Source organism: Aquarana catesbeiana, linkage group LG11 (assembly GCF_042186555.1).
Source record: "Aquarana catesbeiana isolate 2022-GZ linkage group LG11, ASM4218655v1, whole genome shotgun sequence".
NCBI classification, from domain to species: Eukaryota; Metazoa; Chordata; class Amphibia; order Anura; family Ranidae; genus Aquarana; species Aquarana catesbeiana.
The window spans coordinates 205,518,353-205,531,747 of NC_133334.1; the positions used below are offsets into that span (position 1 = coordinate 205,518,353).

Sequence of the window (13,395 nt, forward strand, 5' to 3'; positions counted from 1 at the left end):
GCATTATGCTTGCCACAGTGTAAACTTTTAAGAGGCCAGAATTAGGTTACTGCATAGATAAATGTCACATGATTCTGCTGGTTTGGTCAGATTTGGAGACCATTGTATATCTAAGGGCACTCTGTGGTCTCTGCAGACACCAGGGTTGACAGCCTAAAAGTATTTATTTTTGGATAAGCGCCCTGAAAAAAAGGTTAAATGTGTGCGGACACATCCTATAACCATTCTAAACTGCCTGTAATGGTAGGATGGTGTCACTTTTGGAAAAGTCCAGCTGGCGCATAGAAAATCCCATGATTAGCCCATCCACAGTCCAGAAGCTAGGAAGTGCATTGTTCGTAATTGGTTGCTATGAGTTTGAATGGCTTGAATTTTTGATCAATCGAAACCCAAAACTCATCTATAGAACTGTTGTGTGTGTGTGACAGTGTACCTTTTACTTGTTTGACTTCCACACAATTGATGTTGTTACTTCATGTCCTAAACTGATTATACATGTGAAAATGCAGGTATTTACACACTTGTGGCATGGGGCAGCAGGACTTGTGGCATTCCATTTTAAAACTGGTAAAACAAGAAAGTACATGGCCTGGAGCTGAGTGAAACTAGGAGAAGGGTCATCATGATTGGGGCTTGCAGAAGAGGGGGAGTATTAGTGGGTGATTTTTATATACATATGATTTTGATATACATAGATGAAAGGATTTTTCTCAGCAGTAGAAAACAGGGGTAAGGATTTGACATAACACACACTGCACTAGAGCGTAAAGCAGAGTTTTATGAGACAAGCTCCACAGGCCCAGAGAAACCTAGATCTCAGGGTCAGAGGAGGCTCTAGGCTTTGTGAGGCCCTAGGCAAAACTTAGACATGAGGCCCCATTCATGCCCATAATGGGAAAAATAATTAAAGTGATAAAAATTAACTGTATTAGTAGGGTGCAGTAGAAGGGGAGGGTAAGTGGACAGTACACGGGGCACGAGGGTACAGGACAGGGGGAGGGTAAGTGGACACAGTACAAGGAGAGCAGGAGGGCACAGCAGGAGGGGAGGGGTAAGTGGACACAGTACAGGGGGCAGGAGGATACAGTACAGGGGGGAGCAAGAGGGCACAGTACAGGGGGTAGGAGGGTACAGTACAGGATGGAGCAGGAGGGCACAGTACAGGGGGTGAGGAGGTGGACACAGTACAGGGGGGCAGGAGGGTACACTATAGGGGCAGTAATGAATAATACAGATATAGTCTCCTCAAGCAGAGCTGCGCAGGAGAGCTGCTCTCACAGATCCTACCTATTTTGGCAGGCTGTCACTGGGCTAATTCTACACTGGAATGACAACTACCCCTCTACCTTCCCCTCCAGAGTTTTTTGATCTGTTGCGGCACTTTTCAGGGGTTAAGGAAGGACCCTGAGGTGGAACATCTTACTTCTGCTGCTGCTTGTGTGGGTGGGATGTGTACTGCACCAATCACATGAGATGAATAGGAGAGGAGGGCCAGCAGGGATTGGCGCAGTACACATCCCACCCACACAAGCACCAGCAATAGCAAGATGCTCCGCCTCGAGGTTCTTTCTTAGCCCCTGAAAAAAAATTGGAGTTGGGGATGAGGCTGGGAACCATGGGGTAGGGAAAAAGGAGGAGGTGGAAAAAAGTTAAAAAAAAAGTTGATGGGGAATGGGTACAGGAGAGCTGGGGTGGTCAGGGGAGAAAGAAAGAAAGAGGATGAAGGGAGAAAGAAAGAGGGATGAATGGAGAAAGAAAGAAGGATGAATGGAGAAAAGGAAGGAAGGAAGGGCACCCCTACATCAGTGTACTCCCTTGGAGGCAGGAGGGACTGGATGGATGGATGGATCAGACTCTATCTTTGTTTGCTGGGCTTGAGCTTGAATCTTCCTGCCCACACATCCCCTTCTATTAGGCAGCAGAACACTGTCTGCTGGGGAGAGTGGGCGGGGCAGCTTGAATCTTCCCACCCACACATCCCCTTCTATTAGGCAGCAGAACACTGTCTGCTGGGGAGAGTGGGCGGGGCAGCTTGAATCTTCCCACCCACACATCCCCTTCTATTAGGCAGCAGAACACTGCTGGGGAGAGTGGGCAGGGCAGACACAGGAGGAGAGGACGGGAGGAGGGGGAGGTGTAGAAGCAGCTCTCTCCTCTGTCTGGCTGTGCAGGCAGCAGGGGGAGGGGGGAAGTGTCAGAACTGACTCTGATGAGCTGAGCGTCTCTCTCTGGCTGTGATCTGTTGCTCTCAGTGAGCTCCGATCACCCGGTGATCTGTCCCACTCGCAGCCTGTTTTCTCTATGTATAACAGTGAGCGAACTTGGCGCTGTGCTGATGGGATCTCTGCTGCTAGAAGAGGCGACTCTGTAATACGGTAAACTAGGAGGCCCCTGTGTGTGCGAGGCCTAAGGCGACCGCCTAATTAAAGAGCCGCCTCTGCTTAGGGTATCAGTCATCTACTGTGAGCTGGAGGGAGGTCTCCTTGGAGGCTGCAGTGTTTGCTTAATCCATTAGGGAGAGAGGAGAGATCAGAGAGAATCAAGGCTCCTGAACAGATCAGAGCCTTGTGATGACGCTGACCAATCAGAATCACTCTGGTCTGTCTTGAAGCACTGCACAGAGAAAAGGGAGAATCCCCGGACTACTAGACTGGCTGCGTTGGCACTGACAGCTCAACATTCCCGAAGGTAGGTACAGCGGGAACGGGCGGGAGGGGAGGTTGTACTCATAGGTTAGGGTGTACACCCCAAAGTTCAAACACGTATGTGTGTGCACAGTATATATACTGACGGTGCCAGCAGAGCAGTGGATGGTGTCAGCTGGGCAGAGGTTGGTGGCAGTGGAAGGTGTCAGTAGTTTTATTTTTATTATTTTTCTTTTATTTATTTTCTTACAATTTTTTTAAGGAGCCTGTCAGGGGGCTTTGGTGAAATATCAGTGGTCTAAACAGGGGGAATCTGCACCACGCGAGGTGACTAGGGTGTGCCCAGTCACACCTGGCACACCCTGTGCACACGCCTATGTACTGTATTAGTTCACCTTTTACATTTTTTTTCTGCTTCTTTCATATAATCTCTCATGTACAGCAAATTATAGTCAATCGTTGTAAAAGATTAATTGAGCACACTTTTCTATACAGATTGCAGATTTAACTGTCATAGGCGGTGTGTGCCAGATGTGCCCGATGAATGTCTTGGAGAAGTGTCAAATACTGATGGAGAAGGTAATGTTGACAGAGTTGTTGAAGGTTAGGTTCACACTGGCCCGCACTGTTAGATGCACCATTTTACTGTTTAAGCAGCTAACAGTCAGATCTGGCAGGGAGCGGTGCAATGCGTGTTACAGCTCATCACACTTCTTTCTTCTTCTTCTTTTTTTTTTTTTTAACTTTATTTGAAGTGTCACAGTACATGGCACTGCTGCACAGTGCCATCCACTTTGCCGCAGATAAATGCAGACATGCTGCAAGTAGGAATCAATTATTTCCTATGTGCCCTAGAGATGACCTGTGTTTTCCCAGTGTGGAAAAATTCAGGGCACTGTACATAGTATGAACAAGGCCCAGTAGTATTGTTTAACAATATATATCAGATATGCTTTCTTTTCAAGCTCTGTTTATACTACTGCAATGCGACTTTGGTGAGATTTGCAATATGATTATGTGGTGCGACTTTGATGCAACTTTGCATATCTATCTATGGGGCTAGTTGCACTGTAAATCGCACCAAAGTAGTGCAGGAACCAAACTGTTCAGAGTCGAATTGATTAGAACAGGCACCTTTTGAAAACAATAACGTTTCCCTTTTCATGCAATTCTGTTCGACTCAAGTCACATCAGAAGTCGACCCTAGTGTGAACAAGGCCTCAACAGTGTTTTGTTTTACCAAAAACTGCTGTAATGAGCAATAGAGATGGGTCGCATGCCCCCCTGTTCAGTTTGCAGCAGAACTCCCAAACAGGGGAAAAGTTCTGCCCCGAACAGCAAACTCAATTGAAGTCTATGGAAGCCAAACATGAAAAATCAAAAGTGGCCATTCTGTAGGCTTATATGCAAGTAATTGTCCATAAAAGGGGTATGGGGGTCTGGGTACTCCCTGGGGGACATGTATCATTGCAAAAACATTTTTTAAAAATAATAGTTTATTCAGGAGCAGTGATTTTAATGATGCTAAAACTGCAACATTAAAAATGAAAAATTCCTTTAAATATAGTGCCTGGGGGTCCCCTTAGTCTGCCTGTAAAGTGGCACATCTGTAGCAGGTATAGCACATATGGGCGGCACAGTGGTGTAGTGGTAGCACTCGCCTAGCAGTAAGAAGGGTCGCTGGTTCTAATCCCAACCACGACACTACCTGCCTGGAGTTTGCATGTTCTCCCTGTGCCTGCATGGGTTTCCTCCGGGTACTCCGGTTTCCTCCCACACTCCAAAGACATGCTGGTAGGTTAATTGGATCCTGTCTAAATTGTCCCTAGTATGTATGAATGTGAGTTAGGGACCTTAGATTGTAAGCTCCTTGAGGGTAGGGACTGATGTGAATGTACAATGTATATGTAAAGCGCTGCGTAAATTGACAGCGCTATATAAGTACCTGAAATAAATAAATAAAATAAATGTATAGAACATGCTGCAGCAATAAATTACATTTCTAAAAGAAAAAATGAGTACGGGCCAGTGTTAATTTCGTCTACTAAAACGACTAAAACATTTTAGTCGACTAAATGAACACTATTTTAGTCAACTAAAATATGAGTAAAACTAAAATGGCATTTTAGTCAAAAGACTAAAATGGGACTAAAATGACATTTTAGTCAAAAGCCTATGACTAAAACTAAATTGAAATTTGACTTCAAAATTAACACTGGTCTGTAGTGCATGTTCATACCTCAATACCATAAATAATAACGTATTAGACTTTTCACTCCAGCAGTATATAATGAGTTTGGAAATTTGTAGAGAAAGGTTAACTAATGCATTACAATTAATAATTACACCCATTAGATTTTAGACGACTAAAATGAGTTTTAGTTGACTAAAATGTACTGGAGATTTAGTCAACTAAATACGACTAAAACTAAAACAATTGCAGAAGACTAAAATGGGACTAAAACTAAAATGCCATTTTAATCCTAAGACTAAAACAAAATCGAAATTTGCTGCCAAAATTAACACTGGTATGGGCCTGGTATGCATTTTAAGGGGAATCCCACGCCAAAATTAAAAAAAAAAAAAGCGGTGTGAGGTCCCCCCCAAATTCCATACCAGACCCTTATCCGAGCATGCAGCCTGGCAGGTCTGGGTTCAGGGGGGCGTTCACTTGTCCCCCCCTCTTTTCTGACCTGCCGGGCTGCATACTCAGATAAGGGTCTTGTATGGATTTGGATAGGCACCTCTTCTTTTTTTTTTTTTTACTATTTTTTTTTACTGGAAAATGTTTTTTTTTATTTTTTTTATTCAGCTTCCCGGCCTCGCTCCTTAACAACCAACTTTTACACTGTGCAACGCACAGTGCATTTTTTCTTTTTTTTAGGGCGAGGCTGAAAAAAGACAACCTATGTGTGTGATTTTATGTCAGTATTACATTGTATATCCCTGTTTGTTGTGGTCGTTTTTTAAATTATCAATGCTCCCCGCTGAAACCACTGCCTGTGGAAGAGAATTCCACATCCTTGCTGCTCTTACAGTAAAGAACCCTCTACACAGTTTAAGATTAAACTACTTTTCTTTTAATTTCAGTGAATGGCCGCGTGTCTTATTAAATTCTCTTTTGCGGAAAAGTTTTATCCCTATTGTGGGGTCACCAGTACAGTATTTGTACACTGAAATCGTATCCCCTTTCAAGCGTCCATTCTCCAGAGAGAACAAGTTCAGTGCTCATAACCTTTCCTCATAACTAAGGTCCTCCAGTCACTTTTTTAGTTTTGTTGCCCTTCTCTGTACTCTCTCCAGTTCCAGCACATCCTTCCTGAGGACTGGTGCCCAGAACTGGGACGCATACTCCAGATGCGGCCCGACCAGAGTCTTGTAGAGTGGGAGAATTATCGTTTTATCTCTGGAGTTAATCCCCTTTTTAATGCATGCCAATATTCTGTTTGCTTTGCTTGCAGCAGCTTGGCATTCCATGCCATTACTGAGCCTATCATCTACTAGGATCCCCAGGTCCTTTTCTATCCTAGATTCCCCCAGAGGTTCTCCCCCCAGTGTATAGATTGCATTCATATTTTTGCCACCCAAATGCATTATTTCACATTTTTCTACATTAAACCTTATTTGCAATGTAGTTGCCCACCCCATTAATTTGTTCAAATCTTCTTGCAAGGTTTCCACATCCTGCAGAGAAGTTATTGCCCTGCTTAGCTTAGTATCGTCCGCAAATACAGAGATTAAGCTGTTTATCCCATCCTCCAGGTCGTTTATGAATTAAATAGGATTGGTCCCAGGACAGAACCCTGGGGGACCCCACTTTTCACCACGGACTGTTCTGAGTACTCCCCATTTATCACTACCCTCTGAACTTGCCCCTGTAGCCACTTTTCAATCCATGTGCTCACCCTATGGTCCATGCCAACGAACCTTACTTTGTACAGTAAACGTTTATGGGGAACTGTATCAAATGCTTTTGCAAAATCCAGATACACCACGTCTACGGGCCTTCCTTTATCTAGATGGCAACTCACCTCCTCATAGAAGGTTAATACTTTGGTTTGGAAAAAATGATTCTTTATGAATCCATGCTGAATATGGCTAATGATACCGTTGTCATCACTAAAATCTTGTATATAGTCCCTTATCATCCCCTCCAGGAGCTTGCATACTATTGATGTTGGGCTAACTGGTCTGTAATTCCCAGGGATGTATCTTGGCCCTTTTTTAAATATTGGTGCTACATTGACTTTTCTCCAATCAGCTGGTACCATTCCAGTCAGTAGACTGTTCGTAAAAATTAGGAACAATGGTCTGGCAAATACTTGACTGAGTTCCTTAAGGACCCTTGGGTGCAAGCCATCTGGTCCCGGTGACTTATTAATGTTAATTTTTTTCAAGCCTATTTCTAATTCTGCCCTCTGTTAGCCATGAGGGTGCTTCCTGTGATGTTTAGTGAGGAAAACATTGCAGTTTTAGTTACTGACACCCGCCGAACACCCTGCAAATTCGGGTGTTCCCCAAACGGACTGAACAGCCAACATTCACCCAACCTTAATGAGCAACATTATATAAGTGTCACAGCAAAAGCTTGTCTCTCTCTTTCCCAGGTATACTAAAGACCAGATCAAACCAGGAATCGCACAGGAACAGGTTTGTGTTCCTGTGCAATGTAAGGGCAACGCATTTTCAGCCCATTCATTTTAATGACCTGAAATCACACCAAAAGTAGTGCATGTACTACTTTTAAGGTTGCACTGCAACTGGATTGCATGGTACTTTGGTACCATGCGATCTGGTGCAGGGAAGCGCACTGTGTTTGCTACCTGAGTTTGGGGTGTTGTTACTTTACACTGGCAACTGCTGCAGAAGGCATGTTTTGAATGTGGCTCGGGAAAGGTGCACAGAACATGGGTTCCTGCACCGCATCCCAGTGTGAACCAGCACCAACACCCTACCCATCCTGCTCCCCCCGGTCCTTGCTGTACTTACCTTTGTGGGTGATACAGTTTCACAGTGCACTGATCCTGGGGTTTGAAAGCCATGCTGTTCTTCCCCTTCTTTCCCTAGGGACAAAGGGACAGATCAGAGCAGTTCTGATTGGTCAGTTCTGACATGTGACTGCATTAGCAAGATTCTAAAAACTCTCTAGCAATACACACAAAAAACTGAGCATGTGCAGCTTGCCCCTAGCCTCTGTGCTATCCAGAGATGGATTGGGGACTCTGGAAGAAGGGGAGGATCAGTATGGACAGAATCAAACAGATGATTAACCCCTTAGCTTCCACAGTGAGTATGACAAGCATGCTTTACTGCATATACAGACTGATTTTACTGTTATGGGTTTAGTAACACTCTTCTTTCGTTTGCAGAGCCACACGTGTTGCTGCTCTCTGACCTATCCAGATCTGTTGGATAGTGTGTTGCCTGCACTCTGTGGCTCCTCCCACTGGCTACTACATTACTACTGGACACAGTATTCACAAAAGGGCTGGTAGAATGAACCATAGATCCCAGCAAGGGACAAACAATCTTACACCTTTAAGTATTGGATAGCAGCAGCACTTGTAGTTGTGTAAAGAAAAAAAATGGCCTCCCCACTTGACAGAAAAGTAAATATTTTACTTTTTGTTTTACGGGGTGCTTGGATCCCAAACTTTTTATCTGGCAAAAAAAAAAAAAATGTGACAGACATTACTCGTATTTGAATGTTCTTTCTGTGTTGTACAGATGGAGAAAGCTTTAGTCAAGAAGGTGAAGATGAGGCTGAGAATGACAGGCCAGTCAGTATCAGCGGAAGTACGCATGATGAAGACGAGGCTCTTATTAAGAGGGAGAGCACTGTTCACAGTCCATGTGAAAACCCAATGTTTGATAGGTAACTATGAAACTAAGACCCTTTTCATTATTTATTTCAATAATAGAAATTATTGCATAATAATAAGCTGTGTGTTCCTTTTAATAGTGAATTCCCAGATATCCAAAGGCTATATTTTTTTGCTTCCCAACTACAGCATCTTGCTGGATGGGAGTCTGAACAGACATCTCTTCCTGCCCAATGATTATTCTCTTTTGCATTTAAGGGCCGGTTTCTACTCTATGTCCTCGATGGTGCAAGAGGGGGTGTCTCGCTTGTTGATATGCCTACTTGTATGTTAATCTGTAAAATATGGGATACAGTTAAATAAATGCTGGGTGTCTCATGTTCTACCAGATACACTCCTAAATGGGAAAATGATAGACTTCCTCAAATTTCGGCTCTCAGAGGCTTTCAGAAATGGGGAAAATTAGGAATAACAACTCAGTTATAAGAGAATGGTATACTTAAATCCTTTGAGGATTTGAAGGGAGATTTCTCTGTAGAAACCAATTGGTTTTACCAATTCCTTCAACTAAGACATGCTTTACATGCCCAGTTCTATTCTGCTAAGATATTTTTCCCCTCTATCCCTGTTTTAGACAAAATAATACAGGCAGGGTCAATAAAGGGTCTTACCTTGGATAGGGTACTGTCAGAAGGTACACAGGTACGCTAATGCATCTTTTGTGGCGATGTCCGAAACTCCAAAGATACTGGGTGGAGGTGATTGGTACCTTGAATGGGATATTGGATATTAACATTCCGGTTGAACCGCTTATATGTTTACTGGGCTATTGCTATACGTCTATTCACACCTCCCCTACTTGTAACACTATAAGGCGTGCACTTTTTGCTGCCCGTAGACAGATTGCTCTTAAGTGGACCTCTCCCCATCCACCGACTGTATCTGAGTGGATTGTAGATCTCAATGGGATTATTCTCTTTGAAAATCATACATACTCCCTAAGGAACTCCATGAGTAAGTTTGATGCTACGTGGTCTAGATGGCTTCAATCCATGACTGTATCAGGTCAACCAATAGGTACTATGTACTTTGTAATACTGTTATTTTTTTTGAGGGCTGGAGAGTGTGGGCTGCCTGGGGGCGGGGGAGGGGGCGAGCACTGCCGGCAACCTGGGTTTGTCGGAGCAATCTTAGGGGAAGGGAGAGGAGAGGAGAGCCACTGCTGCCTGGTTGATCAGAGCGCGGGGAACATAACAGCTTTCATTTCAATAGCTGTGTGTTCGCCGCCCCGCGCCATTATATACAGCCCCTCCTCTTTGTCCGGGCACTTTGATAGACAGGTCATCCGTCCCAGGATTTGTATTTTTACTTGATCGTTTCTCTTTGTGATGTGTAGAATCCTACCATCTGTGTAGGTTTCTGTAATCAAGACCTGTCACTGCAGTTCTCTTTCCTCGTGCAGGGTGACTGGTCTTGTTTCCACACTCCTGTAGCTTTTTGCAGACAGCCTGTAGTAGGTGGGCATGTTGGGTCCCTTTCATAGCTCGGCTCTCTGTACAGGCTTTATGCTGCACAGTGATGATGTCACTGCTCCATTTTACAGGGTAATATCTGGATCTACTAAGGCATTTGGTGCAAACAAAGTGGATTTGTATCCTATGTGGCTATTGCAAAACATATTTAAATGAAGGTTTTTATGCCCAGAGTTCAATTTTAATTTTCTTATTCTGCAGAGTAAAACACCTTCATCTTACCCTCCTGAGGTGCCATGAATAAAACAACTGCCATCTAATCTTCCTCCCCTCCCCATTACTTTCCAAACTAAACTATGCTTTTGGGCCAGATTCACAATGTTGAGGTACTGCTTTCCAGCAAAATGTTCCAAAGGAATAATACTGCATGGAACATGCACCTTTTATGTAAATTTCTTCGACTAATTCCCCTAACATGTGAAGCAAAAATGTAGAGGTTTTAATGCAGCCTTACAGGGAGGAGAACATGTTTATTTTTTTCTCTTCAATATTAATTTTTGTGATACCTAGTTAGACATACTGGGGTTGATTTACTAAAGGCAAATTGACTGTGCACTTTGCAAAGTGCAGTTGCACTCTACAAGAGCAGTTGCTCCAGAGCTTAGTAAATGAGCAGAAGCTCTGCTGACTTCCATCATCCAATCACGTGCAAGCAAACATGCTGTTTTTTTATTTTCCTTTGCATGTGATTGGGTGTTCTTTGCAAAGTGAAGCTTTACCTCATTTACTAAGCTCTGGAGCAATTGCACCTGCAGAGTGCAACTGTACTTTGCAAATGCACAGTCTAGTTGCCTTTAGTAAATCAACCCCACAGTGTATTGTAAAATTGGACAGAAAACAGGCTTTGACCTTTCTGTATTGAAAACTGGAGAGTGCAAAATCTGGTACAGCTCTACATAGAAACCAATCAGCTTCCAGGTTTTTTGACAAAGTGCAATTGAACAAGCTGAAGTTAGAAGCTGATTGGTTTCAGTGCAGAGTTGCACCAGATTTTTCACTCTCTAGTTTTAGTAAATCAACCCCTATGATATAGACCTTCCTGCCTCCAAAGTAGAATTAGCCAGGTTTCACAGATTTCAACATGCAGAAGCAAGATGTTCTAACCTCAATAGACTAGTTACAGGCATAGGACGGTGAGTGTCATGGTTGGATCTAGTAAAGAATAGCACATTTAGGTTTCCCGTTGATTTGAAAAGAATATTTGTAACCCATTGTATGTGGACTCCCAATTGGTAACAGTTGAAAAGATGGCAAAAAAATCAGTCTAATGCCACATGCACATGAGCAGACTTTTCGACCGTACTGGTCCGACAGACCGAGTCCGGCGGACAATTCGACTGTGTGTGGGCTTCATCGGACCTGCAGCGGACTTTTTCAGTCGAAAATCTGACAGACTTTAGATTTGGAACATGTTTCAAATCTTTACATCGGAACTCCGCCGGACCCAGTTCCTATCGAAAAGTCCGCTCGTCTGTATGCTAGTCCGACGAACGAAAACCGACGCTAGGGCAGCTATTGGCTACTGGCTATCAACTTCCTTATTTTAGTCCAGTCATACCTCATCACGTACGAATCCGTCGGACTTTGGTGTGATCGTGTATAGGCAAGTCCGTTTGTTCAGAAAGTCCGTCGGATAGACCGTCGGACCAGTCTGGTCGAAAAGTCCACTCGTGTGTACGCGGCATAAGGAAGCTATTTAAGTAGGAAAAATTTGATTGAGGACATCTTAAATAATAATCCAAAATATTTCTCTCAAAATATTGAATTTGTAAAGAGTTCCAGTTATTGCATCTTTTCAACTGTAACCTTGTCTGATCATGATGTGGTAATTACCAGTTATTCTGGGAGAACTTCACTAAAATTGTCTCTTATTTATTTAGTAACTTCATTCCCCTTATGAGAGTTGTACAGTCTGTGCGATATAACAAAAAGAAAAACAGCTGCGTGTTGATGGAAGGCTGGCTTGTCCATTTCACCAGCAAAGACAGTATGGTGAGTAAACGTACAATTACAGCTTTATAGCATGTTCCAACACACAGCTCATCCATACTGTAGGATATTCTGGCCTTTTGTTACAAAGTACAATTGTACATATTGTATTATCCCACAGCAACCAACAACAATGCATCTTATAGCAACCTAACAGCACTTTATTTGAAAACTAAAAAGTAAATATTAACTCAAAATGATTAAAAGAGTATGGCCAAAGCTTTTTTTGCTATACTTTTTTTGTGGGTCACAGGAGTGGAATTACATGTGCTATAACCCACTGTCGACTGACGTCACAAAGCCGCTTCAGGCTCTGGAAGGATCTTGAACATATTGTCAGAATCCACACAGATGCTTGATCAGCAGCTGGCTCATGGCTGAGAGGTGTAGCCAGTCACTCCCGCCCCCTCCCAGCCTGGTCCAATGAGTGCTGGAGGGACAGAACAGGAAATGGTGACTGACAGTCACCGCTCTCTGCTCAGAGCTGACTGAGAAAGGAGCGATCAGTGGTAATGTGATCGCTCAGTTCTCAGGCTTAGAGCCCGCAAGGGACAGTTGCAGCATCAGAGAGATGTTGTAGCATAGTAGTTCTTCTTTAAACAGTTCCATAAAGGTAAACATATATATTTATTTATTTTCGCTATGATGATTGCTATATGCAATAACAATGATTTTTGACAAATAACGTGTTATAGTGAATGGAGCATATGGAGTGTTACACTTTTCTTTTGTGTACTTCTGGTCTTCCAAAATTTTGCCCAGCATAGAGTGGTGGTTGCAGCTGCAATCTTTCTTGAAAGGGAATCAACTAATTTGCTAAAATTAACTCCAAACCATTTTCATACTAGATCATATTCTCTAGAATAAATTTAGAGAATCTGTGGATGCTTTACCTACAATAGGCAAAAAGGCAGATGACTAGTCACCAGTACTTCTGTGGTCTCTTTGCAACTGATGTTTTTTTACTTTTAAAGCATACTTCCCAACTTTCTGAAGTGATAAAGAGGGACACCTTTGAGCACACAGTATGCAAACAAAGGACACGTCGCTGTTATGGCCCTGGTTACATGAACTATGGAAAATAATTAGCTAAACCACACAAGTTCTTTTTTTACCTCAATTTTTCTATATTGCGTTTGCAAATAACAAATGCGGTAATATAAAAATTTGATAAACATTTTAGTGCAGCTTAACACTGTTGGTAGTAAAATAGTACATTATGTATAGGGTTGTGTTCATCAGACCTAAAAGAGGGACAACTAAGGCTGCAGAGGGATTTGATCTCAAAAGAGGAACAACCCCTCCAAACGAGGGGCAGTTGGGAGCTATGTTTAAGCTACCTGTGATTTCCATTAGGTTGAATGGGCCATGTAATTAGTTGAGTACTGATTCAATTGTTGCTTTCAA

The 13,395-nt window shown here is 43.0% G+C and overlaps 1 protein-coding gene across 1 annotated transcript in view; it reads left to right on the forward strand.

Annotated features, from left to right (window-relative positions):
• The window catches only part of LOC141112385 (serine/threonine-protein kinase D1-like), a 220,376-nt gene that overhangs the window by 155,901 nt on the left and 51,080 nt on the right, over nt 1-13,395 (forward strand). The window contains exons 7-9 of the mRNA XM_073605181.1: nt 3,141-3,224; nt 8,373-8,520; nt 11,880-11,991. Of these exons, the coding sequence (XP_073461282.1) occupies nt 3,141-3,224; nt 8,373-8,520; nt 11,880-11,991 (344 nt within the window). The remainder of the gene's footprint in view (nt 1-3,140; nt 3,225-8,372; nt 8,521-11,879; nt 11,992-13,395) is intronic.